Here is a 24,391-nt window from a genome sequence, read left to right on the forward strand (position 1 = left end):
CAAGCCTCCCCTCTAGAAATATTATAAATAATGTCTTATGGGTCACTTGTTACTGTACAAGATAAAGTAAACTGTCCCTTTATTAGAAACAGGTGTGTTCCATTTACATTAGCAAAAGGCTAAAATGCCATGTTATATACACGAACAGGAGGACGGCACTCTGGTAAAAAACCTGTGTATTTCTACAGTACCCAGCAATAAAAACTAGGGATGCACCGAATCCACTTTTTTGGATTCGGCCGAACCCCCGAATCCTTCGTGAAAGATTCGGCCGAATACCGAACCGAATCCGAACCCTAATTTGCATATGCAAAATGGGGTGGTAAGGGGAAAAAATTTTTACTTCCTTGTTTTCTGACAAAAAGTCATGCAATTTCCCTCCCGCCCCTAATTTGCATATGCAAATTAGGATTTGTTCGGCTGGGCAGAAGGATTTGGCCGAATCCTGCTAAAAAAGGCTGAATCCTGGCCGAATCCCGAACCGAATCCTGGATTCGGTGCATCCCTAATAAAAACCTGTTTTTGCCGTCCTCCTGTTCGTGTATTTACTGTTGGCAGTGGAGACACTGCGGACTGAGCACCCGGCACCACAGGGGAGCAGCTAAGTGGTGGTGAGTTGAAGCGGTTCTAATCGGTTTCGTTAAAATGCCTTAGTATACTGTGTGTTTGAGTGTTCACATGGTGTGTAAGTTATAAAGAGCTGTTACATGAACATTTAGCCAACATTTTGTCACGTTAAGTTTTTTTGATTTTGAAGTGAATTTCTCTTATATGACTGGTGTGAACTTTTGGGCTCAAGTTGCCTTTTGGTACTGTACTGCAGAGTGTAAAATAAAGGACTGAGCAGGTAACTCAAAAGGAATGAGCAAGGTAAGATGAATATATAAATATTTGAAGAAAACTTACCATGCAATCATACCTTTATTTAGAGTATCCGTAGGAAGGGAAGATATTAATGTGAGATTGTAACTGCTTTGTTTAACAATCAGTGGGCAAAGGCCCTCCTACTTGCTGACAGTACCGACACACTTTCTATAAAACCTTAGTAAAGGCACAAATTCAGTAGCATAAATGAACGAAGTGTGGAGTCCATTGCTCTGCTTAGTACACAGCCCTTGATGCATGTAAACTGAAGACACGTTTTTCAAGCATGGGATGTATGAATGAATGAATATAATTTGAGGTGATACTGACACCTATAAAACAACAGCAGCACCCCATATTGCAGTGTTTTGGGCTAGGAGGGGAAATGCAGCTCTCGCAGGAAGTATTAGTGCTTCCTGCTTGCTCCAAATAAGACTGTGCCCATGTGAGCTACTCAGCTATAATTTAGCAGCACAATCCCGATTCATTTTATTTGAAAACCCAATGCTGACATTATTTTATAGGTCTCTCTATCACTGATCATGTTATATTTTATGTTTGGTTTAAGTTTACACATAATTTGCGTATTTACATTAATGATGTTTTCTTTTTTAGAAATATATATTTCACAAATACACCCACGCATACTCACATGTAATCCTTGTCTGAGAACATGGCAGTCCATACCCAACCTGACAGTACCACTCCCCACACTTACAGGTAATTGGTTGGGGGGCACCAACCTGCAATCTGGAAATAACCCCATGCCCAATAAACCCAACTCCTTGCTACGTTCATTTAGAACCAGAATAAACATGCATCTTATTTGCGTTCTTGCACAAAAACCATTTGAGAAGTTCTTCTTTAGAAGTAAAGCTGTTTTTTAAGCCCTTGTTATTAGCAATATGTTTGGTTTGCATTTACACTTAGTGGCATAGAAGTATATACATTAGAAGGTCTTCAAATGTGATCCATTGAAACAGTTGAAATCACAAACATCCTGTCCTAGGCAGCAGCAAGTAGTGGGTGTAGATAAAATAAAATCCCGAGTTTACACATTGTAACATTTTGCTCATATGAATAACAGCAACATTGGCATCATTTTAAATTTGGCCAGGGCTTTTATAAAATATGATTCTAAGCTAAAATGGTTGATTAATGCAATACCCTGGTACTCCAAGACTTTCTTGCAGAACATACAGAAGTGTCAGTATCGCATAGAGCATGGGTTTCTTTATTTTCTGACCATTATAAGGTTGGAAACAAATGTAGTTTAATATGATTTCAAAAGAATATAGATGGGGCTACTGCTTTAGGCTAGGGATGGATTCTCCTCAGGGCGAGAATCTGCTGCCCCACAGCTCCTCTTCTCTTCTGCTGCGCTGCTGGTTTTGGCATGAAGTGCAACATCTCGAGTTATGGAGCTGAAATCTGCCTGCACCTGAGAGGAGGTGATGATTCCCGGTGCAGGCAGTGCAGCAGAAGAGGAGCAGCGGATTCCCGTCCAACGTTTCTCTGTAGACCGAGATCCGTATCGTGTGGGCCTAACTTTAGGACTTTTTTTTTTGTTATCACAGGCAGCTTGTAAGAAATGTGATTCTGTGGGGCTTTGTTAAAGCAAATAAAAGGTGTATGAATCGAAAATGACTTCTATTTATCAGAGAGTATACGATTTAGTGACACACTTAAGATCCCTTCCTCTTTGGAGATCTGTGAGGGTGATTTGGTTTTTTTTCTCTAGCAAATAAGAGACAGTCATTCATAGCTAAGTATTTATATTAACTGCTTAGGTGTGCAAGAAATGTATTCAGAGCAAAATATGTGTTTTTAATAACTTCCACACAGTGCCACTTGGGATACAAATTAAAGGAAACGATCGTTTTAGCTGCTAATAGTCACTGATTGATCAGATCTTTCCCATACTGGCCCTTTAAGCTCATCACAGATTCTGCTACTTCTCCAGGCAGCGTGTGCTTTGTGCCTTGTAGTGTCAGAAGATGAACAGATCAGAATTGCCTTATTCATCTGAAAAGCAGTGTTGTGAAGCTGTGAAATTTTTTTTATTTAAAAAAGTATTGCTTTTTCTTTTAACGTCTTTATTTTACTTATTTTTTAACTGTCTATAAATGCAGAATGTGTATTTGTCTTAGGGCTTCATAACCCAAATACTGAGGTGTACTGAATACACCTAACAGGGGAAAACTGATCTTTAAATTAACTTTTAGTATGATGTAAATGGACCTGTACTTAGCTACTTTTCAGTTGGTCTTCATTATTTATTTGATAAGGTTTTTAATGCATTGTCCTTCCTATGCTGCCTCATTACAGACTGCAACTGAAAACGCTAGAGACCACAAAAAACAAAGTATAGTTGCTGTTTGTTTGTATTCTTATTATTAATTGCTGGTCTCTATTTTTGAAGCCCGCTGCTATCCATCTTCTATTCTAATTTCATAGGTGTCTGGATGCTATTAAATGAAGCCCTTTTGTACAGAAATGTTTAATTTCATTACCAAACCTGGGAGCTGCAGAATAAAAAAAAATGTAAATAATAAACAATGTAGACCAACTGCAAATTGTCTTTGAATTCTGCCGTCTACATCATACTAAATTGATTCTTACGGTAAAAAAAACCTTTTAATATAGAGGAAGCAAACATCATTTTGGAGTTGCCTATGTTTGAACATGAAGTACTAAATCAGCTTCTGTTTGAACTCTGTTTCATTTTACATGGTGTGTGTGTGTTGGAGAATCTAACATGTTTGGTGTCTGTGAAAATCTGACTTATTACAAGGTTTTTTTTTTTGTCTTGTGTTTTTATCCAGTGTATGGCACAAATCTGTTAAAATGATTGAACCATAGCTCAAATTCATTTTCCATTGTACTTTCTATAATTCCATAAAAGGTGCATCAACTCTGTTTCATATTAGTTTCATTTATGTTACCTATATATTTATTCAGTCACATTGCTTAGCCTGCCTATCCTACTGTATAGTGTGTCCTATGTTGTTTTTATATGTTTCACGTCTGTTGAATTGTCTTGTCTCTTCTTAATAATAGCTGTGAAACATTTTTACCTGGACTTCAGTAAACTGTGTGATGCCTCCAATACTGGCCAATTATAAGACCCGTAACAACAATGACATCAGGGTTGTAATAGAATAATAGAAAACGGATCATAATGTTTTATGATTGTTGTGAGAAATAGCCAGGTAATTTGGTTGAATCAATTTCTGGGTTTTTTTTTCTTATTGGCAACAATACATTGTTTTTGCATCTGTATTTGGGTTTTTTTACTGACCTGTTTAAAATATTCTGTCTCCAATCCCAATGGTCTGTGTTCTGGCACATTAGTGCTGTGCGTATTTGCTCTGTTAATCATGTTTATATCAATGTGCTTGCACTATACTGCAAGTTATAAACACTTAACTACAAAAGTGCAAGAGTTGAATAAAAATAAAACCATATTTTACCGTTACCTTATGGTGTTGCTTGTGTTATGCCTTTCCCCACCCTATTATGCTGACACAATGAAACACATCGAACCTTTTATGATTTAAAAGTTCTTTGGAAATCAGCTGTGTGGTCTATTTTGAAGGGGAGTATCTCTTTTCGGGACCTCAAAAATGTTGATGGTAGCTTCAAACACACAAATAAATGAAAATAAAAACAGAGATAGAGACACAATGAAGTACAGACACAAGACAAATACAGACAGGGCTTGAAGGGGTAGTTTGCCCTTTGTAAATTACCTCCTTTGCGTCCCAATTGCCTAAGGGGTCAAGTTCTTTTTGTTATGTAGTGTGGCCGTAGGGCAGGTCTTCCTCAGTTGAGCAAATCAGAATGGCACTCTTTCTTTATTATTCATCTGAAAAGCATCGTTGGGGTTCTGCCCACAATTTCTTTTTATTTTAAAACTGAATTGCCTTTTCTTTTTACATCCTTTTTATGATGTGTTTACTGCCCATATATGCAAGTATTGGATGTGTATTTGTCAATACTTGGCATCATAAAGAAATACAGGTCAGGGAACACTGACCTATAAATGAACTTTTGGTGTGCTAGAGATGGACATGTTCTAAGCTACTTTTGTAGCTACTTTGTAGGAAGGCTAATGTGTTGTTTTTTCTGTTTCCTCTTTACAGATTGCTACTTCATAGCGCCTGTCCCTGGTTAGATACATGTTACATAAAAACCCCTTTTCAAGTTCCAAAGTCTGATACTTGGTATACGGGCAACGTTTCTTCCTTGTAGAGCGAGCATGGATACAATTCGCTACAGGGTTTTCTAACCAGGGACCGGCGCTATGAAGTAGCACGGGTGCTAAATCTCCAGCTCACTTTGCAAGGCATGGGCACAGGGTCGGGTTTGCTGGAAGGGAGCTGCACGGGCTTGCTGAAATGTTGATATTGATGGCCAATACTTTTTTTTTTTTATAATTCGGCAATCGCTGGGCGGGTTTGCTGGAAGGGACCTGCAAGTGCAGTGGTTGCAGGATGGAGAGGGATTGCTGGTAATTCAAGGCTACAATCTGTCCCAGGCAGCTGCCGAAAAGCCTGGCCCTCACTTTGGTGTTCTCGCAGGTAGAGAGGAATCGGATGACTTCTTTCTGCATTTGTTCTGGCTCTGTAGATTCCAAGGACTGAGGGTCGGCAGTTAGTGCGGCTGTAAGGGAAAGCAAAGAGGGGGTCGGATTCAGGATATCTTCTCCTCCACAGGCCATGTCTCCTGCACTCAGGGCCGTGCCCAGATAGAGAGTCCAGACAGCAGCAGCATGTCCAGCGGCAGCCCCCACAGCCTCCTTCACATGCTGTCAGTAGCCAGGGAGGAGAAATCAAACACTGCAGCATGGATGGTCGCCCTGTCTTGGTGTTTATTTTTCGTTGTATACAAACAATTTTTTTTAAAAATTTTACTGTCCCTTTAACATTCATGCCGCTTTTCAAACCCGTACACATTTACATGGACACAAAATTCTCTGGTGTAAAAGCTTAATAATGAACTGGCAGGATAGAACTGTATCATAATCAGGAATATAATGAACCCTCTAAGATATTTATGAGAGCCTGGGGCTTAAGGTATATTGCTGAGCAATATGCCATAAAGCTTTAAATCCTTGTGTAGAAGTTTTATGAAGACACAGCACACTGTTTTCCTTATATGCAATGGGAAGTGTCTAACCATCAGACGCCTATAGGACATCAAACTGAATTTGTATATGTAGATAATATTGAATCTACACCCCTGCGCTAAAATGTTAGTTCAGATCTAGTGTGCTTTTGCCAAACACTAACCATGGGGCTGACATAATGGGTTTATACAGGTATGGGAACTGTTATCCAGAATGCTAGGGACCTGGGGCTTTCTGGATAATGGGTCTTTCCATAATTTGGATCTTCAAACCCTTCTAGTCAACTAGAAACATTAAATAAACTCAATAGGCTGGTTTTGCTTCCAATAAGGTTTAATTATATCTTGGTTTGGGTCAAGTACAAGCTACTGTTTTATTATTACATAGAGAAAGGAAATACATTTTAAAGATTTGGATTATATGGATAAAATGGAGTCTATGAAGACGTCCTTTCTGTAGTTTGGGGCTTTCTTGATAATGGATTTCCGGATAATGGATCCCTTATCAATATTACATTACATTCAGAAAAAAACCCACATGCAAGTCCATTCAACATGAGCAAATTTTTTTTTCTGTACATGATGTACAGTATATAATTGACTTTCACTCAACATTTTGAAAATAGAACGAGGGACAAAGCATGATGCTTGAGAAAGGGGCGTGTCCCCGAAACGTTGCACTTCCGCACTTTTGAATTAAAGCAAGGGTTTCCCTGCAAGCAAGCCTTGTGTGCCGGTATCTTTGTTTCTTGACTCAATTTGGAGGTTGCCGTACCCTCTATAACTGAGCACCAGGCGTTATCTTCAGGAGATTGCCGTGGGTGTGCGCCTGCTCTATCTTGTTCCAGTGAATTTTGTTTTGACCACACCCATTTTGTTGCCACACCCCTCATTACCACGTTTATTTTACAAAATTTGCAGGTTTTGGAACACATTCCTGTGTTTTTTTCAGTTATTACAGTCTTGCCAATGAAGGTGAATTGCCCTTTAAGCTGCAAGTCAGTTTCGCCAAGAGACCTGCTTATCTTAAATTTTTTCAAATGTATCTAAGTGCCACGTATTCTGGGCTCTCCGCCAAAAGCCAATTAAGTTTTAGAAACTTTGTATCTTTTTCTGGCTGTTCAGTGCAGAAGAGAAACTCAGGACATTTCAGTAAAAATCCATGACTATGGGTTGAGCTGTCAAAATCCGCACTGTCCCGCAAAAAAACAGGAGAGTTGGGAGGTATGTTGCATTTACTTGCAAGCCAACTCCTTTAGAGATGTTAAAGGAACAGTAACATCAAAATAAAATGCAGTGTTGCCCTGCACAGGTAGAACTGGTGTGTTTGCTTCAGAAACACTACTATTGTTTATATAAATAAGCTGCTGTGTAGCAATGGGGGCAGCCATTCAAAGGAGAAAAGGCTCTGGTTACACAGCAGATAATCTCTGTAGAACGTAATGGTGTTATCTGTTATCCATTATTTATCCTGTGACATATAGCCTTTTTTAAAATTTCCTCCATTGCTACACAGCAGCTTGTTTATATGAACTATAGTAGAGTTTCTGAAGCAAACACATCAGTTTTAACAGTGCAGGGCAACAGTACATGTTATTTGTATTACATTAATACACTTTCATTTTTTGGTGTTGCTGTTACACATCTGCCTGTGTAAAAAAAATCCATATGGTAGCAGGCAAGTAAATAAAATGCCTGTCCCCGTGGAAAACCTAAAACTGGGGTTTTACTATATTTAACAATTTAGGGCACACACATGAAAGGGGTTATTCACCTTTGAATTAACTTCTAGTATGATGTAAAGAGCATTTGGTTTTCTTTTGTAGTTATTGCTGTTTTTTGAGTTACAGTATTTAGTTTTTTATTAAGCAGCTTTCCAATTTGCAATTTCAGCAATCTGGAATATGAATAGGAGAGGGCTTGAATAAAAAGAGAAGTAACAAAAAGTGACAAAAACAATAAATTTGTAGCCTTATAGAGCATTTCATTTTCAGATGGGGTCAGTGAGCCCGAAGAAAAAGGCAACTAGTTCAGAAAACTTAGTATCGGCCTTTCTATAACATACTAAAAGTTGTTTCCAGCCTACATGGCTGGAAACATTGCTACTGTGTGCCCTAAGTTGTTAAATAAAGGGAATGGTGTCATATGGATTTGAGCTTTACAAGTATACCACATATATCACACCAATTCTGTTCCATTTTTTAGGTGCAACATATGTTTTATAATCGGCTTTCTAACTTTAGATTTCAGGTAATGTACTAGCTATGCACTCATATTGCATTCTCAAATGTTACAATACAGCTTGAAAACCATTAAAAAAAGGACACATTCATATGGTTATTGGAAGCCCTTTGCACATTGAAACACAATTACCATTTGACTAAATATGAAAATGAGATGCACTTGTTTGCTAAGTACAGAGTACTCTATATCCTAAATACTCTGATAACACACACCTAGAACTTTACACTTGTCACTAAATTGCAAGCATTGCATAATGGGCTTAGAGGAAAAATAAACTCCATTATAAGCAACGTCTATATGATCTGAACATTAAGCAAACTACAGATCCCTGCAAGAATAGATCCAAAAATATGCAAAATGGACAGAAGAGTGTCCGCACAAACAGACCATATACAAGTAGTATTAAAACCCACGTAAATGTCATTCTCCTCCCTGCCTGCTTTGCATTTATATGTTTTATTATAAAACTGATGACTGCTATATACAAGAGATCTTTGCAAAAGAAGATTGGCTAATGAGCAAAACCCACTTAAAATCTATAAATGGCAAATCCTAACTGTACCCCAGAAGTATGCATCCAGGACATTGCATTAAGGGTAGGGACACACTGGACGATTTGTCGCCAACGTTTTAAAAAGTAAATCATGGTGACAAGACTTTTTTTGAACAGACGATTCACAGCGACTATTGGCACAGAGCGATTTGTATCCCATTACTCTGTGCGGTACGTGCTCCACCCAAACCGGAAACGGTTTGTGCTTCCCGCTGTAACCTGGCGTCTTTACGCTCTTGCGTCATTGCGTTCGCATTGTAATTTGAATACAATTGCTGCTACTTATCTTTATGTGTCTGCGTGTCTAGGAGATTTCAGTGCTTTTCTAAGTACATGCTATTTCTGATAAATCGCTCGGAAAAGGGTCTCAGTGCGTTTTGGAGCTACAGGCGATTCACAAACGCGCTGTGGGCACAGGAGCTGGCGTCTTTCATTTGTTTTTGTTCAGAGACAAAACGAGCGATATGTCGCCGCGATTTGCTTTTTAAAAACGTTGGCGACAAATCGTCCAGTGTGTCCCTACCCTTAAGGGGGAACTATCGCAAAAATAAAAATGTAATGTAAGCTTCATCATACTGAAATAAGAAACTTTCTAAATGCAATAAATTAAACATTTTGTACTGTTTCTGAAATAATCAAGTTGATCTTCACTATTCCTTTCTCAGCATCTGTTTCTCTTCATTCTGTCTTCTTGCAGGAGTTGGCCAGATATTCATTGACAGTTAGCTATATCTTATGGGGAGGCTTCTTTTTTCCTAGAAGATGTATTGGAGCTCAATCTATTAAAATTACCAGACATCATGTCTCTCTACATGCAGGATTTGTGCAAAAGGCGGTTATTTTTTTGTACAGGAATCAATTATTTGAGTGAGCTCTAGTTCATCTGATAGGAAAATTAAAAAAATCTTTATCTGTAATACAGGTTATGGGACTAGTTATCCAGAAAACTCCAAATGGCATGAAGGCCATCTCCCATAGACACGATTTTATCCAAATTCAGTTTTAAAAAACATATTTCCTTTTTCTCTGTAATAATAAAACAGTATGTTGTACCTGATACAAACAAAGATATAATGAATCCTTATTGGAAGCAAAACCAGCCTATTGGGTTTGTTTAATTATTTTCTAGTAGACTTAAGGTATGAAGATCCAAATTATGGAAAGACCTGTTATCTGTAAAACCCCAGGTCCCAAGCTGTACCTGTACTTGGCCATTTGCTTTGCTATTAAGGTGACTTGGCTCATAAAGCGCCTGCAGAAAATAAGTTGAGGACAAATGTGCGGAGGAATATAGATTTATTCTGTGTTTCACAAAGTACAATCATAAGAACACAAATACAGAAACATATACAATTATATGTCATGCAGACACATATGCTGGCAACATACATATACCAAGACAAACTACAGGCAAGGGTGCATGCACACATGGATCTACCTATTGGTCCACACGGTGCCACATAAAAGAAATAAGTCATGAAATAATTAAAGTTGACAAAACTAGAAAAAAAGCCCACCACCACAAGGACTCCCAACCACAAAACAAGGAACCCCTCCCTGCAATTCCTGTATCTCAGGGAGACCATACACACTTATCTCTGAATTTCAATGCTGTTATTGCATGCCTATTAAAATAATACAAACACCAAAACACCCTATGCAAATTAAGAATGATGGGCTATTTCCTGGGTTAAATGATAAGCCAATTACACCATTAAATTGAACGTTGATTATATAAGTGATGTGTATTTATCATTTTTCCTTATTTTATAACATTGGGATCAACCATCATTTATTTCAGCCAGCCTAGTGATGTGCAGTTGAGAAAAATAAACTCGCCAAATATATATATTCTCACACCTGCAGCACAAATTTATAAACATAGGATTAGAGAAAATGTACTAAAACTAAGATATTACCAGACATTTTTTTGCTGACAGGGATTTATTTCTCACTTGTAAATGCACTGTGCACTCCACTTTTGGCTGCATCACTGCAACATTCTGGAAATAATCAGAAGACTCAAAACTTTTTGTCTTTTTGCCTCTGCAAAGAAAAAGGCAGAGAAAAACAGATCCAATTACTATGCTCACAAACCAATGATAATTATAATCTTCCTTTCCTATTTGCCTATTTAGTTCTTTTTATGACAAGAGGTTTTCACCCAGTGTACTGATAATGCATTTTAATCTGATTAACGTAATCCTTGAATATCAATGAAATCTTTGTTTCCAAGGAGAAATGCTGTGCATACACAATTTAAAGAGAGTGTGTCTAGTTTGTATTTAAATGTAATTCAAATGTGAATTGGATTTGAAAGTTGCTGCATACATTTAAATAACAAGCCTACTTTTCCCTTTGTATGCATAGTTAAAAAAAGCCCTGTGTGTTGTGTAAATACAACAATCTAAGGACAATGGCATAAAAGAAGATTTGCTGGCTGCAGTTAAAGGAACAGTAACAACAAAAAATGAAATTGTTTTAAAGTAATAAAAATATAATGCAGTGTTGTCCTGCACTGGTAAAACTGCCGTGTTTTATATATATATATATATATTTTTTATATATATATATATATATATATATATATATATATATATATATATTTACAATAGTACAAAATAAAATATTGCTGTGAAATCGGGAGCAGGGCTTTTCTGCATAACCACTATGAAATAAACAGCTTTATTTACTTTTGTTTTTGCAAAAAAAAAGCTCTATAGTATCAAGAAAGAAACAAATCAATGTCATTTTATTTAGAAAACGAAGGTATAGGTCACAGATACCATGGACATGTTGCACAACTGGCATTTTCTTTCACAACTGATGCTTAAAACATCTGCTTTATCAAATCTGAGTAGAATAATCACAACATGGCCAAACTCGAGGCACTCGACTCCAAGTAAACCATAACAATACAGTGTAATATTTAGAATAATGACACACTACACATTTTTTCTGCCAATCTGTAAAGTGGGCAGGAGCGCTATGGGGGAAGGAGCAATTGTCCTGGGCCGATGGGTTTTTGGGTGTTAGGGCTAGTCCACACGAGGAGATTCGGGGAGATTTTGTCGCCTGGCGACTAATCACCTCGTCTTTTGAGCGACTATCTCCCCGAACTGCCTCAGCGTTTTTCCCCATGGGCTAAAATGAAAATTCGCCTGCGCTAATGCAAATGCAACGATGCGTTTTCAATAGTCGCCCAAAGTTGCCTCAGTGAGGCAACTTCGGGCGACTATAGAAAACGCATTGCCGCGTGTGCATTAGCTCAGGCGACTTTTCATTGCAACATATGGGGAAAAACGCTGAAGCAGTTCGGGGAGATAGTCGCTCAAAAGACGAGGTGATTAGTCGCCAGGCGACAAAATCTCCCCGAATCTCCTCGTGTGGCCTTACCCTTAAAGGAACAGTTCAGTGTAAAAATAAAAACTAGGTAAATAGTCTGTGCAAAATAAAAAATGTTTCTCATATAGTTAGTTAGCCAAAAATGTAATGTATAAAGGCTGGAGTGACTGGGTGTCCAACAGAACAGAACTTCCTGCTTTTCAGCTCTATAACTCTGAGTTAGTCAGTGACTTGAAGGGGGGCCACGTGGTACATTTCTGTTCAGTGAGTTTGTAATTGATCCTCAGCATTCAGCTCAGATTCAAAAGCAACAGATATGACCCATGTGGCCCTCCCTCAAGTCTCTGATTGGTTACTGCCTGGTAACCAGTCAGTGGAAACCAAGAGAGCTGAAAAGCAGGAAGTTGTGTTCTGGCTATTATGTTAGACATCCAGTCACTCCAGCCTTTATACATTACATTTTGGGCTAACTAATTATATTAGAAACATGTTTTATTTTGCACAGCCTATCTATTTACACAGTTTTTATTTTTACACTGAACAATTCCTTTAAGAGGGGGCAGATTGTGCTTCACTTACTTGGATTACCAAGTCAGTGAGCTGCACACTTGGGTAAGGAGGGCTGGAGCTCAGGGAGCTGTGTGTGCTTTCTTCTGCGCAGTTTCTATTCTCGCTTTCCAAACACAGCACAACAATCCCACAACGCTACTGGAACCTCCCGCTAAACTGTTTTACCTGCACGGTGTTAGCTTCCTTGCTTTTATAAAATAAAAACCCAAATCTCATCGCGCGAGACTGGCGTCACGACGACTAAACGTAAGCGCACGTACGTATGACGTAGCTAAAAGAAAAGTCGCAGTAGAGTGTTTTTTTTTCCTCTGTTCACATACTTTTGTTAGAGAAAAAAAAAATCTTCCACCAACACCACAGCTCCCAGTTTTCTTAAAAGGCGTTTATATGTGCCAGAGAACCAAAAAAAAGGCCTTTTCGTGGTTATCAAGACGTTCCACAAATCCAGCTCCCCCGCTTTTGGTACAGCCCGGTTCGATCACTACTTCCGCCTGTAAAACTGTTCCGGATAACTAGGAATTCCTAGAGCGTCGCTTTGTTTTCCTCTGACTGTTTTCTACTCCTGTATCGCGACCCCGTGTCTCTGAATGCTCTATGTCCAACATGGCGACGCGGCTACAGCCTGAATACGACTCTTACGCCATTGAAGAGCCCAGTGATGAGGAGCCGGCCAGTAGCAGGTACAGCACCACGTGTATGTTTTTCTTTATCAATAAGGCTGCTCCAGGAATACATTCCAGGGGATATTTACAAATGTGAACACATTCCCTCCTCATATAGATTATTATGTGCTTAGGCCAATGCTACACACGATTCTGCACTGCTGTTTGCTGATTCGCACTTACACTCAAACAGGAAACAACACGGGGAGATTTGACTTGTTCAGTGTAAAAATAAAAACTGGGTGTGCAAAATAAAACATGTTTCTAATATAGTTAGTCAAAAATGTAATGTATAAAGACTGTGACTTGAAGGAGGGCCACATGGGTCATAATTGTTGAGCTTGAATCTGAGCTGAATGCTGAGGATCATTTGCAAACTCACTAAACAGTTATGTCCCATGTGGCCCCCGTTATAGTCACTGACTAACTCAGAGTTAGAGAGCTGCAAAGCAGGAAGTAGTATTTTGCACAGCCTATCTTATTTACCCTGTTTTTATTTTTATACTGAACTGTTCCTAAAGCATTACTGTCAGGTTTGTGTGATAATCTATAGGAACGTGTCAGTATTACTGGGGGTGGGGGGTGAGCTCTGGTTGCTTTTGAGGGACCGCCCCCAGCCCAGAAGTACCTGCTGCTCATGCAAAGGGGAAAGATCTGCAGCAGGGACCACTCTTGTTTTTTTCCAGTCACAGTGGGCTGCTGTCAGTGACTAAAACACCTATTGAAGGATTGTGTTGGCATCGGCCCAATGTCACTGACAGGCAGGATCCTTACAGGAGTTGTCCACCTTCAAACAACTAGTTGTTTTCAGATAGTTCACCAGATTTTTTATAACTACTTTCTGTGTTCTACGTGTGACTGTTTTTCTAATATTGAAGTGTAAAGTATGATTTTTAACCTTCTAAATCAGCTGGGGGGGGGTTGTCAACCCTGTAAACTGTTCTAGTTGATAGTTGATCCATTTCTTATCTTTGTCCCTGCTGAGCAGAATCCCTGCGTCTCATTAAATAATAAGTAAACCTTTAAAATAAGTGAATGTATAATATGCCATTCTAAGCACTTTTGAAATTAACATTCATTATTTTTCTTTTTACTCCAAGATATTAAAGGATACATGTACTGTTAATATGAATGAATTTTGATACAACGCCACCTGTTGGTCATTTTCTGACCAGTCTGACCACCAAATAGTCAAGGAAGTTGTCAGGGAAAAGAAAGAGGCTGCTCTGATGTTTTTCTGCTTAGGAAAAAAATATTAGCCTTTCACACATCTTTTCTAACCAGAAAAATATCAGAGCAGCCTCTTTCTTTCTCCTTCTTCTTTAAGCAAGATGGCGACGACAGCTTGAAACAGTAGCTGTGAATATGAAACATGAAAATCTCCTTTATTCTATGCTTAAGTAAGTTGAAAACATAGCGATCTAAGACTACTCTATAAGACCTATAAAGGGAGGATGTTGATTAGATTTGGCTTTCCTTCTCCTTTAAAGACAACTGTTAGAATTGATACAATAGTTGCTACTACTCCAGAGATGCTGCTGATGAGAAATGTATCAACTAAATGTCGCAAAATTTAGCAGTTTAGAGTCTGCGCCTGAATTACTGATCTGACAAACACCAGAGACGAACATTCAACTTTAAACTTAGATTTTGGAAAAACATTAAAGAATAAATAATTGAAAGTAATTGAAAAAAGTCTTAAATTTTGGGAATAAAATAAAAACAACTGAAATGAAGAAAAATGTTTTGTAGACGGCATATGCGTACAGGTAATGGGACATGTTATCCATAATGCCCTGGACCCGGGGTTTTTCAGATAATGGATCTTTCCGTAATTTGGATCTTCATCTTTCAGTCTAGTAGAGAATTATGTAAACATCAAATAAAACATCAAATAAATCCAATAGGTTGGTTTTACTTCTATTAAAAATTAATGATATCTTAGTTTGGATAAAATACAATGTACTGTTTTATTATTACAGAGAAAAAGAAAATGTAAAAAAAAAATTCATTGAAATAAAAAAAAAGCCTTTCTGTAATTCTGAGCTTTCTGGATAATGGGTTTCCATATAACTGATCCTGTACCTGTACCACCAGTCTTAAGTTGGCCACAGACATTTAGATTTTATTCCTTGTACAACAAACATTTAGACATCAATCGTTCGTTTCAATGCAACAATAAAAACTAACCATTCAGATTAAAACTAGGATTAAAGTTGAAAAAGAAGAAATCGGACAATATTCTGCGCATTAATTGACAGACGGCAATCATATGAAAACTATGTCGGACAAATAGTAGTGACAGTCACCCCTCAGATGCAGAGATATTATCTTTATCTGACAGACGTTTTTTAACCGGTCTGATTGTCTTAACGGTGGTACGAGAATTTTTGGGACAATTATTTGGAGCCCACACACAGTCTGAAAATGTTATTTTAGGAAACTTTTTGTTATAATTATATTTGTGTGTCTATGGCCAGCTTCAGCCCTCTTGTGACACCCTTTTCATTTTTATAATTCCTCTTTAAGTTCGGAGGATGAATTGGACGTGCTTTTACATGGGACGCCTGATCAGAAGCGCAAGATGATTCGCGAGTGTCTCACTGGTGAAAGTGAATCATCCAGCGATGACGAATTTGAGAAAGAAATGGAAAGTGAATTAAGCTCTGCAATGAAGACCATGGAAGGGAGTTGGCAGTCCGTTGTCCCTGGTTTGTATTCAGTAGCTAAGAATTGATGATTCTTACGTATAGATATTATTAAGCTTAGATATGAAAAGGGCTTTATTCCTGTTATTTGAAATCCATAAATATTTTAAATTACCCGAATATGGTAATGACTTTTGAGGGGTTTACTTTTATTTCTAGTTTGCCTTTTGTCATATTTAGCAGAATAACCGGAATCCTGCACAAGTATAGTATACAATGCAAATTAAATTGTTGTACAGGTATAGGATCTATTATCCAGACTGCTTGGGACCTGGGGTTTTCCATATAAGGGGTATTTCTGTAATTTGGATCAACATACCTTAATTCTGGTACAGGATTAAATTTCTGAACACTTGTAAAATCTATTTACTTTTTTTTTTTTCTTTTTGTATTTCAGTCGCATCCACAAGTAATGGCGCTACAACATCCGAGTCCACTGCGCAACAGTTTTACGATGATGTGTATTTTGATTCGGATTCAGAAGATGAAAGCTCCAATGGTAGATTTGTCTAAGTGCTGTTGTTTCTCTTTTTATTTTAAATATGTTTTGAGTCACTTATATACATTATATAGGGGATAATGAACCCCCTATTGTAAAATATAAGGATATTCTAAATCACCAAGGTTGAAGATCGAGTGTGTTTATCCAGGTCAAGGAACTTTAAGGTGACTTCTCATTTCCTCATATTTTACAGAGTGGGGTATGCTACTTGTTATAATACACAAGTTTCATTGAGTCATATGATAGAAAATACATCCATTAGCACTGATTTTGACTGATGACATCCGCTTATAAAGATCTCATTTACAGGATATTCATGGCTCTTGTGTATTTATAATAGTATTCTACTATACAGGTATATTACCTTATAGTGTATATATAATAAATACTTTTTTTATCTATTAAATACCTGACACTGCAGCTTATTCTATTTAATGGGGAAAATCTAAATGCTGGGCAGCACCTAGGCACCTCTAAGCAAAACAAGGTTTAAAATGTCACAGGGTGCCAATTTGTGAACATTTACCACAGTTGGCACCTGATATACTGATCTAGTAAGCATTTTATTTATAAAAAAAAAAAAGCCTGTCTGGGTCAGTACTCTTTGCTTGGCACACGCATATTCCAACCTAGTGCTGTCCAACTGGTGGCCCATGGGCTGACCCCTCCCCCCTTGTGTGGCTCCCTGTGTGTGCCATACTCTGCCTGCCCTATGCTCCCTGTGTGTGACATACTCTGCCTGCCCTATGCTCCCTGTGTGTGCCATACTCTGCCTGCCCTATGCTCCCTGTGTGTGCCATACTCTGCCTGCCCAATGCTCCCTGTGTGTGCCATACTCTGCCTGCCCTATGCTCTCTTTGTGTGCCATACTCTGCCTGCCCTATGCTCCCTGTGTCGACCATACTCTGCCTGCCCTATGCTCCCTGTGTGTGTCATACATTACCTGTCCTATGCTCCCTGTGTGTGCCATACTCTGCCTGCCCTATGCTCCCTGTGTGTGTGTCATAGATTTAAGGGTAAGATGACTTACATTTTTCACATATGAGTGATATCCCTGCAGTGAGCACCAACCATGGTTTTTTGCTGTGCTACCACCATTAATGTAGACATGGTCTTAAATGTTCCTGTGATAATATGGGTGTGGTTTAAAAACAGGGAGTGGTCAACACTGACTTCCATTATTAGCCCTCCGTCACGTGGGAGAGAAAAAATTCTAGACCTCGGTACCACAGAAGTTGGACAGCACTGTTCCAAACCAAGGGTGCTGACCCAGGCTTGCTTGTTTTTGTTTGTTTTTTTTAAATGATATTTATCTGATCAGTATAATAAGTGCTGTATAGAACAAAGTGAGAGGAGGTGAGATGCTGCGACTGCACCATCAGTTGTGGAGGGGCCCGAACATATAGGCACCACATCCAGTGAGGGTGTATGAGGGAGTGAACCATCTCAGGACTATTGGTTAAGAATTCTACAGCCTTCTATTATCTGTATCTGGTCTGGAGTAGTGTATCTATTGTTATGTACCTTTTTCTAAAGAATCATCTGAGATGAGTGCACTATGTATTAATTATTGAAGGCTGGTGAGCTTGGGCTTTTGAAGTAGAATGGGCAGTCATGTGGCAAATGCAAAATCATTTCACCAGTTGTTTGTATTGTTTTGTATTATAGTGTGAAATTGTTTTCTGTGTGTCATTTTCCCTTTTTCAGTCTTGTAATTTATCTATTAGGAATTGGTTTGTTTATGCATAGACTGTACAGATCAGTATATATTATTTCTCATTCCATCTCCTTGGCCTTACAGTTGTGCAACAGAACAAGCCAAAACGTAAGTCAAAGCAAAAGGTTCTCACCAATGATGAGCTTTTGTATGACCCTAAGGAAGATGATCGAGACCAGAAGTGGGTTGATGCAAGGAGAAGAAGGTAAGCCTAGATTATAGTTAGTTGTTAAGGTAACTTATATAGTGGATAATGCACCCCCTACTGTAATTTATACAGATATTACAAGTCACCGAGGAGTTACGTGACCTTCTAAAAGTACTTTTATACAGGTCATGTAACTCTGAGAAGATTTCCAATATCTTTATAAATTTCGGGAGGGGGTGCATAATTCATTATAATCTACAGTGCTTCTGTGTGCATGTATTGCCTTCAAGGAGCTATCTACCTTGCTCTATTTCAATATGCACGATGCCAAAATTCAAGTCTGTTCCCCTGTAGTTCCACTGTTTTTCACTTTAATTTTTGTGTCCCTGTAGTTCTTACAGTATGTACCTTTTTTTTTTTTTTTTGAACTGGCTTCAGTGACATCCTGACCCTCCATGTCAAATTGCTGCAGATTGAAAGTAGTGGAAGAGGGAAGGAGACACCGAGGGTGGGAGCGATAGGACCGGTGGGTGGGAGGGGGTGTGAGTCTCAGAGAGAGCGAGACCAGAGATTGACTTTTGGTGGGGGGTACAGAAACTATTGTACGAAAGGCAAGGGGTTTAGAATGAGGGAGGAGGGCTTAGAGGGTAGGGGGAGATCTTTAAAGTAGGAATGCAACTGGGACGTAAAGGTTAAGTAACGTGACAGTTGGGAGATCTGAGCTAGGTATGCGGCCAGGATGGAGTAGTAAATAGAGCCTGTTTGGATGGGTGAGCAACATACCGGGAGAGGCTGCATTTGGTGTTTCCGTATTGGAGCAACAGACAAAGTAAGACCGAAATGAGAACAAGCGTGGTAGGGGCAGAAGGAGCGAGACTGGAGATTGATTGATGGTGGGGGCAGCAGCCAGCAGTTGACATGATATCGGAGAGAGAGCAAGATAAATGGAGGGTGGGAGCAGAAGACGGAGCAGGACCAGAGAGTGACACATGGTGGGTGAAAAAACAAAAACTGAGAGGGTGTAGGGGAGCGAGTTTGGAGAAGGAGGAGTGAGTAAGCGTCACTTGAAATAAGGAAGTGGGGGAAGTCTGACGCGAGGGCAACAGGCTGGAGTGAGATCTCTGGGGAAAGTGCGGCAATGACAATTGCTGGCTTTTTAGTTATAAATGGCGCGTTCTGACATAGGGACATGACCAAACTGTAGATAGATTATATATTGATATACTGGATAGCCATATTAAAAAGTAAGCTCCTTCAAGTCTCACAGTCCCACATAAGGGTCATGTGAGTAAGGTGTATGAAAGCTACCAGAGCAATTATCTGACTAGTAAGCATCATTTCTAGGGACATTGGCACTGTCTGTTTATGTGTAATAATATTACCTTTAATGAAATCAGATCAGATCTCCCTGCACTAACAAACACAGATTTTAATGGGTATGTGCCACACAGGCAAAGTGCTAATAAAGTCATAATGTCAACACAATCCTGAACCACTGCAGTTTTATGCATTTTAATTGTGGAAAATAAATCCGTATATACCACTTTCATGTAAGATAAGGTTGCTCTCATATCTGAGTTATTCTGTGTGCACATAAAATCATTTGGTAATGCTAAGCAAGCACTGTACCATTTTGTTTTGTAAACTAAATCTTTTGGCAGAATGTGTTGCTGTGAATTATTAAACATTTATAGAATTAAAGTGAATGTAAAATGTGCTTATTACAATTATTGGTTTACATTTAGAATATGTGTAAGGGGGTTTGGGATGAAAATTCCGTGCATACTAAAGTTTTCATAGAACACTGTGTTCTTAGTATAGAACTTCATTGCATACGATCCTGGCCGTAAATCATGAAGATGATTTACAGTTGATTTATTTAATGTTATTTGACAGGTACTGGAACATGCGCAAACCAAAACAAACACATCCCCAGCAGTCCAAGCATCAGGCCATGCCACCTAGTGATGCCATTTTGAACTGCCCTGCTTGTATGACCACGTTATGTCTGGATTGCCAAAGGTCAGTATCCTATATGCTGGGTTCATTGTTTAGTCGACTAAATGCGAATGTATATAATTAATAAAAACCTCCTCTATTCCAGGTATCACAAGCCAAGCAGAACTGTTAAAATATTTTTTTTTGTCTACAAAGGAGTGTTTAAAGGAACAGTAACCTCAAAAAATGAAAGTGTTTTAAAGTAATACAAATATAATGCAGTGTTGCCCTGCACTGGTAAAACTGACGTGTTTTGTTCAGAAACACAACTATTGTTTATATAAATAAGCTGCTGTGTAGCAATAGGGGCAGCAATTCAAAGGAGAAAAGGCTCAGGTTACACAGCAGATAAGCTCTGTAGAACATAATTATGTTATCCACTTTTTATCCTGTGCCATATTTTTTTTTTATATTTCCACCATTGCTACACAGCAGCTTGTTTATATGAACTATAGTAGTGTTTCTGAAGCAAACAGATCAGTTTTACCAGTGCAGAGCAACACTCTGTTATATTTTCATTAATTTAAAGCACTTTAAGTTTGGCCAAACAACTTCTGCAGAAGTGCAAGGCATTGTTTTTAAACAGTTGCCAATATGTGTTATAATAAGTAGTGCAGAGCAGTACATTTCATCAGTTTATTCCACCTTCCTGGTTCAGCAAAGTATTTGGGATGTAAGATTTTCCCTCTCCGTTAAACATTGTATAAAATAAAATGCTTATTTATTGGCTTCAGATACAAGCAGCAATGAAAAAAAGACTATTCTATATTAGGTTTAAGAATTCTTACATTATTGGGATGGCCAGGTAGGGGAAGGGAGAACCTAAACAGTCTTGAGTACATTTATAGCAATACTTAACAGTTACAGCAATCTGGTTGCTAGGGTCCAAATTCCCCTAGCAACCATACATTGAATTGAATAAGAGACTTGACTATGAATCGGAAAGGGCCCGAATAGAAAGAGTAAGAGTAAGTAGCAATAACAATACATTGTCTTACAGAGCGTTTGTTTTTTAAATGGGGACAGTTACCCCCATTTGAGACCTGGAAAGAGTCAGAAGGCAAATAATTAAACTAAATAAAAGGGGGTGGGGAATGATGACCAGTTGAAAAGTTGTTTAGCATTGGCAATTTTATAACATACTAAAAGTATGTCAACCCCTTTAACATACAAAACTTTTATTAGTTGTCAGAATTTTGGATCAACAAAGAATAGGACGCCTAAAAAACCTACAGTGGAATTTAGAGCAACCCATCCTTGTGATAATAGTACCACCTAGTGTTCAGATGCAAGAACTACAGCTGAGCTTTCTAATAAAACAAACAAGAAACTGAAACCGCAGAAGCAAACTGAAAGTAGATTGATTTCTCATGGTTTGAGATATCATAACATGGACAGTCCTTGTGCCTGATTGTGGTGGTATTCAGTCAGTGGATATATAGTGTAAAGTTGGAAAGGAATGATTCATAGACAGAAAGTGGTTTGCCACTGTTTTTTGCAGTCCAGATTACAGAGTGATTGTCTGTCAGATATTTTTTCCCTACATATGATATCAAATAAATAACATGGATGAAGGTGCAGATGATCATGTACTTGAATACGTATACTGCTGCCCAGTAATAGGATGTGTTAAACTTGTGCAATTGCAAATATCACCTCAGCTCACACTTTAATTTTTGATTTTTATAATAATGAATGAGGTTTTTAGAAAGCAAAGCCTTTGGGTTGGTACCATGTTTAAATCCCATAACTAGACTGATCTTGTAGGGATTTATCCAATTAAATCATTTTCCATTTATTGTGAACAATCTTGTTAACCTGTTTAGAATCCATGCTATGTTTTGCAGAAAAATGCCAGACCTCACTACTTCTCATCTCCTCCACCTGTATATTTCTGATACTTCAGAGTGAGTGCATGTATCAGATATTGGATTGATTTAGTACTTAGCAGTAACCCTAACCATAACAAAATATATTTCTATAAAAAAGGGATGCTCCAAATCCAGATACTTGGCTGAACTGAATCCTAATCCGTAAAATCGCCTGACTTTTCACCACACAAACAAGGAAGTGCGCACAGTTCTCTTTCAAGGGATACTGTCATGGGAAAAAATGTTATGTTTTTTTTTTCCAAAAAGCATCAGTTAATAGTGCTGCTCCAGACTTCTGCACTGAAATCTTTCTCAAAATGTAATTTTGAAATCTGACATGAAGCTAGACATTTTGTCAGTTTCCCAGCTGCCCCCAGTCATGTGACTTGTGCTCCTTACTGCTGTACTACAAGTTTAAGTGATATCACCCCCTGCAGCCTAACAGAACAGTGGAAAAATTAACCAGATAGCAGCTTCTCAACATAAGATAACCACTGCCTGGTAGATCTAAGAACAGCACTCAATAGTAAAATCCAGGTCCCACTGCAATACACGCGGTTACATTGAGTAAGAGAAACAACAGCCTGCCAGAGAGCTGTTCCATCCTAAAATGCTGGCTCTTTTTGAAAGCACATGACCAGGCAAAATGACCTGAGATGGCTGCCTACACACCAATATTACAATTAAAAAAATACACTTGTTGGTTCAGGAATGAAATTTTATATTATAGAGTGAAATATTTGCTGTGTAAACAGAGTAATTTAGAAATAAAAATGACACCATTAAAATCATGACAGAATCCCTTCAACTCTTCCAGTAAAATATTGTTGGCCTTTACAGTCACACTCCAGTCTGACTGTAGCGTCATAAAGTAATGCTTTCCTGAAAATCTCATATCTGGTTTTATCTTTTCTTTTCTAGGCATGAGTCTTACAAGACCCAGTACAGAGCCATGTTTGTGATGAACTGCACTGTCAACAAACAGGAATTGCTTCGTTTCCCTGTTCAGTCTTCTGCAAAGAACAAACGTCAAGTTCGCAAAAAACTGAAACGCCCTCAAACAGAGACTGGAACGGAGACCGAGGAAACCGAAATGTATCACCCTGTCAAATGCAACGAATGTTCCACAGAAGTGGCAGTTTATGACAAAGAGGAAGTGTATCATTTCTTCAATGTTCTTGCTAGCCACTGCTAAGAGACCAAACACTCCAGGGTTACATATTCTGAGCATTTCACTCTTTCGTCTTCATACACGGTAAAGCCTGTACCTTTCTTTATTAACCTGCTGATAAAGAACTTGGGAAGTTTTTTCACATTTAAGCATTCATGTTTTCAGACATGAAGAAGAAACCCCAGGGGCCTGTATAAAGGAAATAAGGCTTGCTGCACTTCTGCAAAATCGTCAGATGGTGGTTTGTGTGCCTTGTGTTTATAAGCATTGTATATGGGGTTAGGGGTTTTTTTTATTTTAAAAGGGGCCTAATTTTGTTTCTTACTGTTTTAATATAGACTGGGGTTTATTTTCCTTAGTTTTGTCATCAGTGCTAAAGGATGACTTCATTAAGTCGGACTGATTAAACTGAATGGGGAAAGTCTTGGATTCACTATGCCTCATACAAAAATGCAACGGCAAGCTGTGAGATCTGGAAAAAGATTCAATAAACTGACAGTTTGCTTGCCTGTTATACTATTTGGAATTTTAATAATTTTCTGGAATTTTAACTATTGTATTTAGACATCAGCACAGTTTCATGACTGTCATACAGCAGAGCTGTCCTCAGAGTAGTGGGAGTATCAATTCTGTAGGGCTGCAGGTTTGTCCAGCTCTGTATATAGTGTTTAAAAAAAAAAAAAAAAAGTCGGGTTTAAAAACAAGGTATTGGTGATAAAGGGTGTCTGCATGTTGTAGTATTTGGAGAAACAAAGGTGCCCTAGAATAAATTGTAAATGACTCACCAAATAGTAAATGTGGTCCGGATGCAACAACCCCAGACGCCCAGCTTTAGGGAGTGGTACGGCAAAGGTATGAAGAAAAAGAAGGGCCAACCGACACTCAGACGGATTCACAGGACCAGAGAA

The 24,391-nt window shown here is 38.5% G+C and overlaps 1 protein-coding gene across 2 annotated transcripts; it reads left to right on the forward strand.

Moving 5' to 3' along the window:
- The first annotated feature begins 13,036 nt into the window (after nucleotides 1-13,036).
- Nucleotides 13,037-23,997, forward strand: eapp.L (E2F-associated phosphoprotein L homeolog). Of its 2 annotated transcripts, none has more exon segments than NM_001092213.1 (6): nucleotides 13,037-13,386; nucleotides 15,898-16,079; nucleotides 16,474-16,575; nucleotides 18,380-18,500; nucleotides 20,340-20,465; nucleotides 23,234-23,845. In NM_001092213.1, coding segments are annotated over 6 exon segments (882 nt in total). In that variant the 5' UTR covers nucleotides 13,037-13,309; the 3' UTR covers nucleotides 23,508-23,845.
- The last annotated feature ends 394 nt before the right edge of the window (nucleotides 23,998-24,391 follow it).

This window comes from Xenopus laevis, chromosome 8L (assembly GCF_017654675.1).
Source record: "Xenopus laevis strain J_2021 chromosome 8L, Xenopus_laevis_v10.1, whole genome shotgun sequence".
NCBI classification, from domain to species: domain Eukaryota; kingdom Metazoa; phylum Chordata; class Amphibia; order Anura; family Pipidae; genus Xenopus; species Xenopus laevis.

Bases quoted from the DNA above. Each gene is read 5' to 3' on its own strand.
- eapp.L (XM_018228888.2), top strand. From the start codon at position 14,734: ATGAAACATGAAAATCTCCTTTATTCTATGCTTAA. The intron at 16,080-16,473 runs GTTTGTATTCAG...TTTGTATTTCAG, and splicing joins TTGGCAGTCCGTTGTCCCTG to TCGCATCCACAAGTAATGGC. The intron at 18,501-20,339 runs GTAAGCCTAGAT...GTTATTTGACAG, and splicing joins GTTGATGCAAGGAGAAGAAG to GTACTGGAACATGCGCAAAC.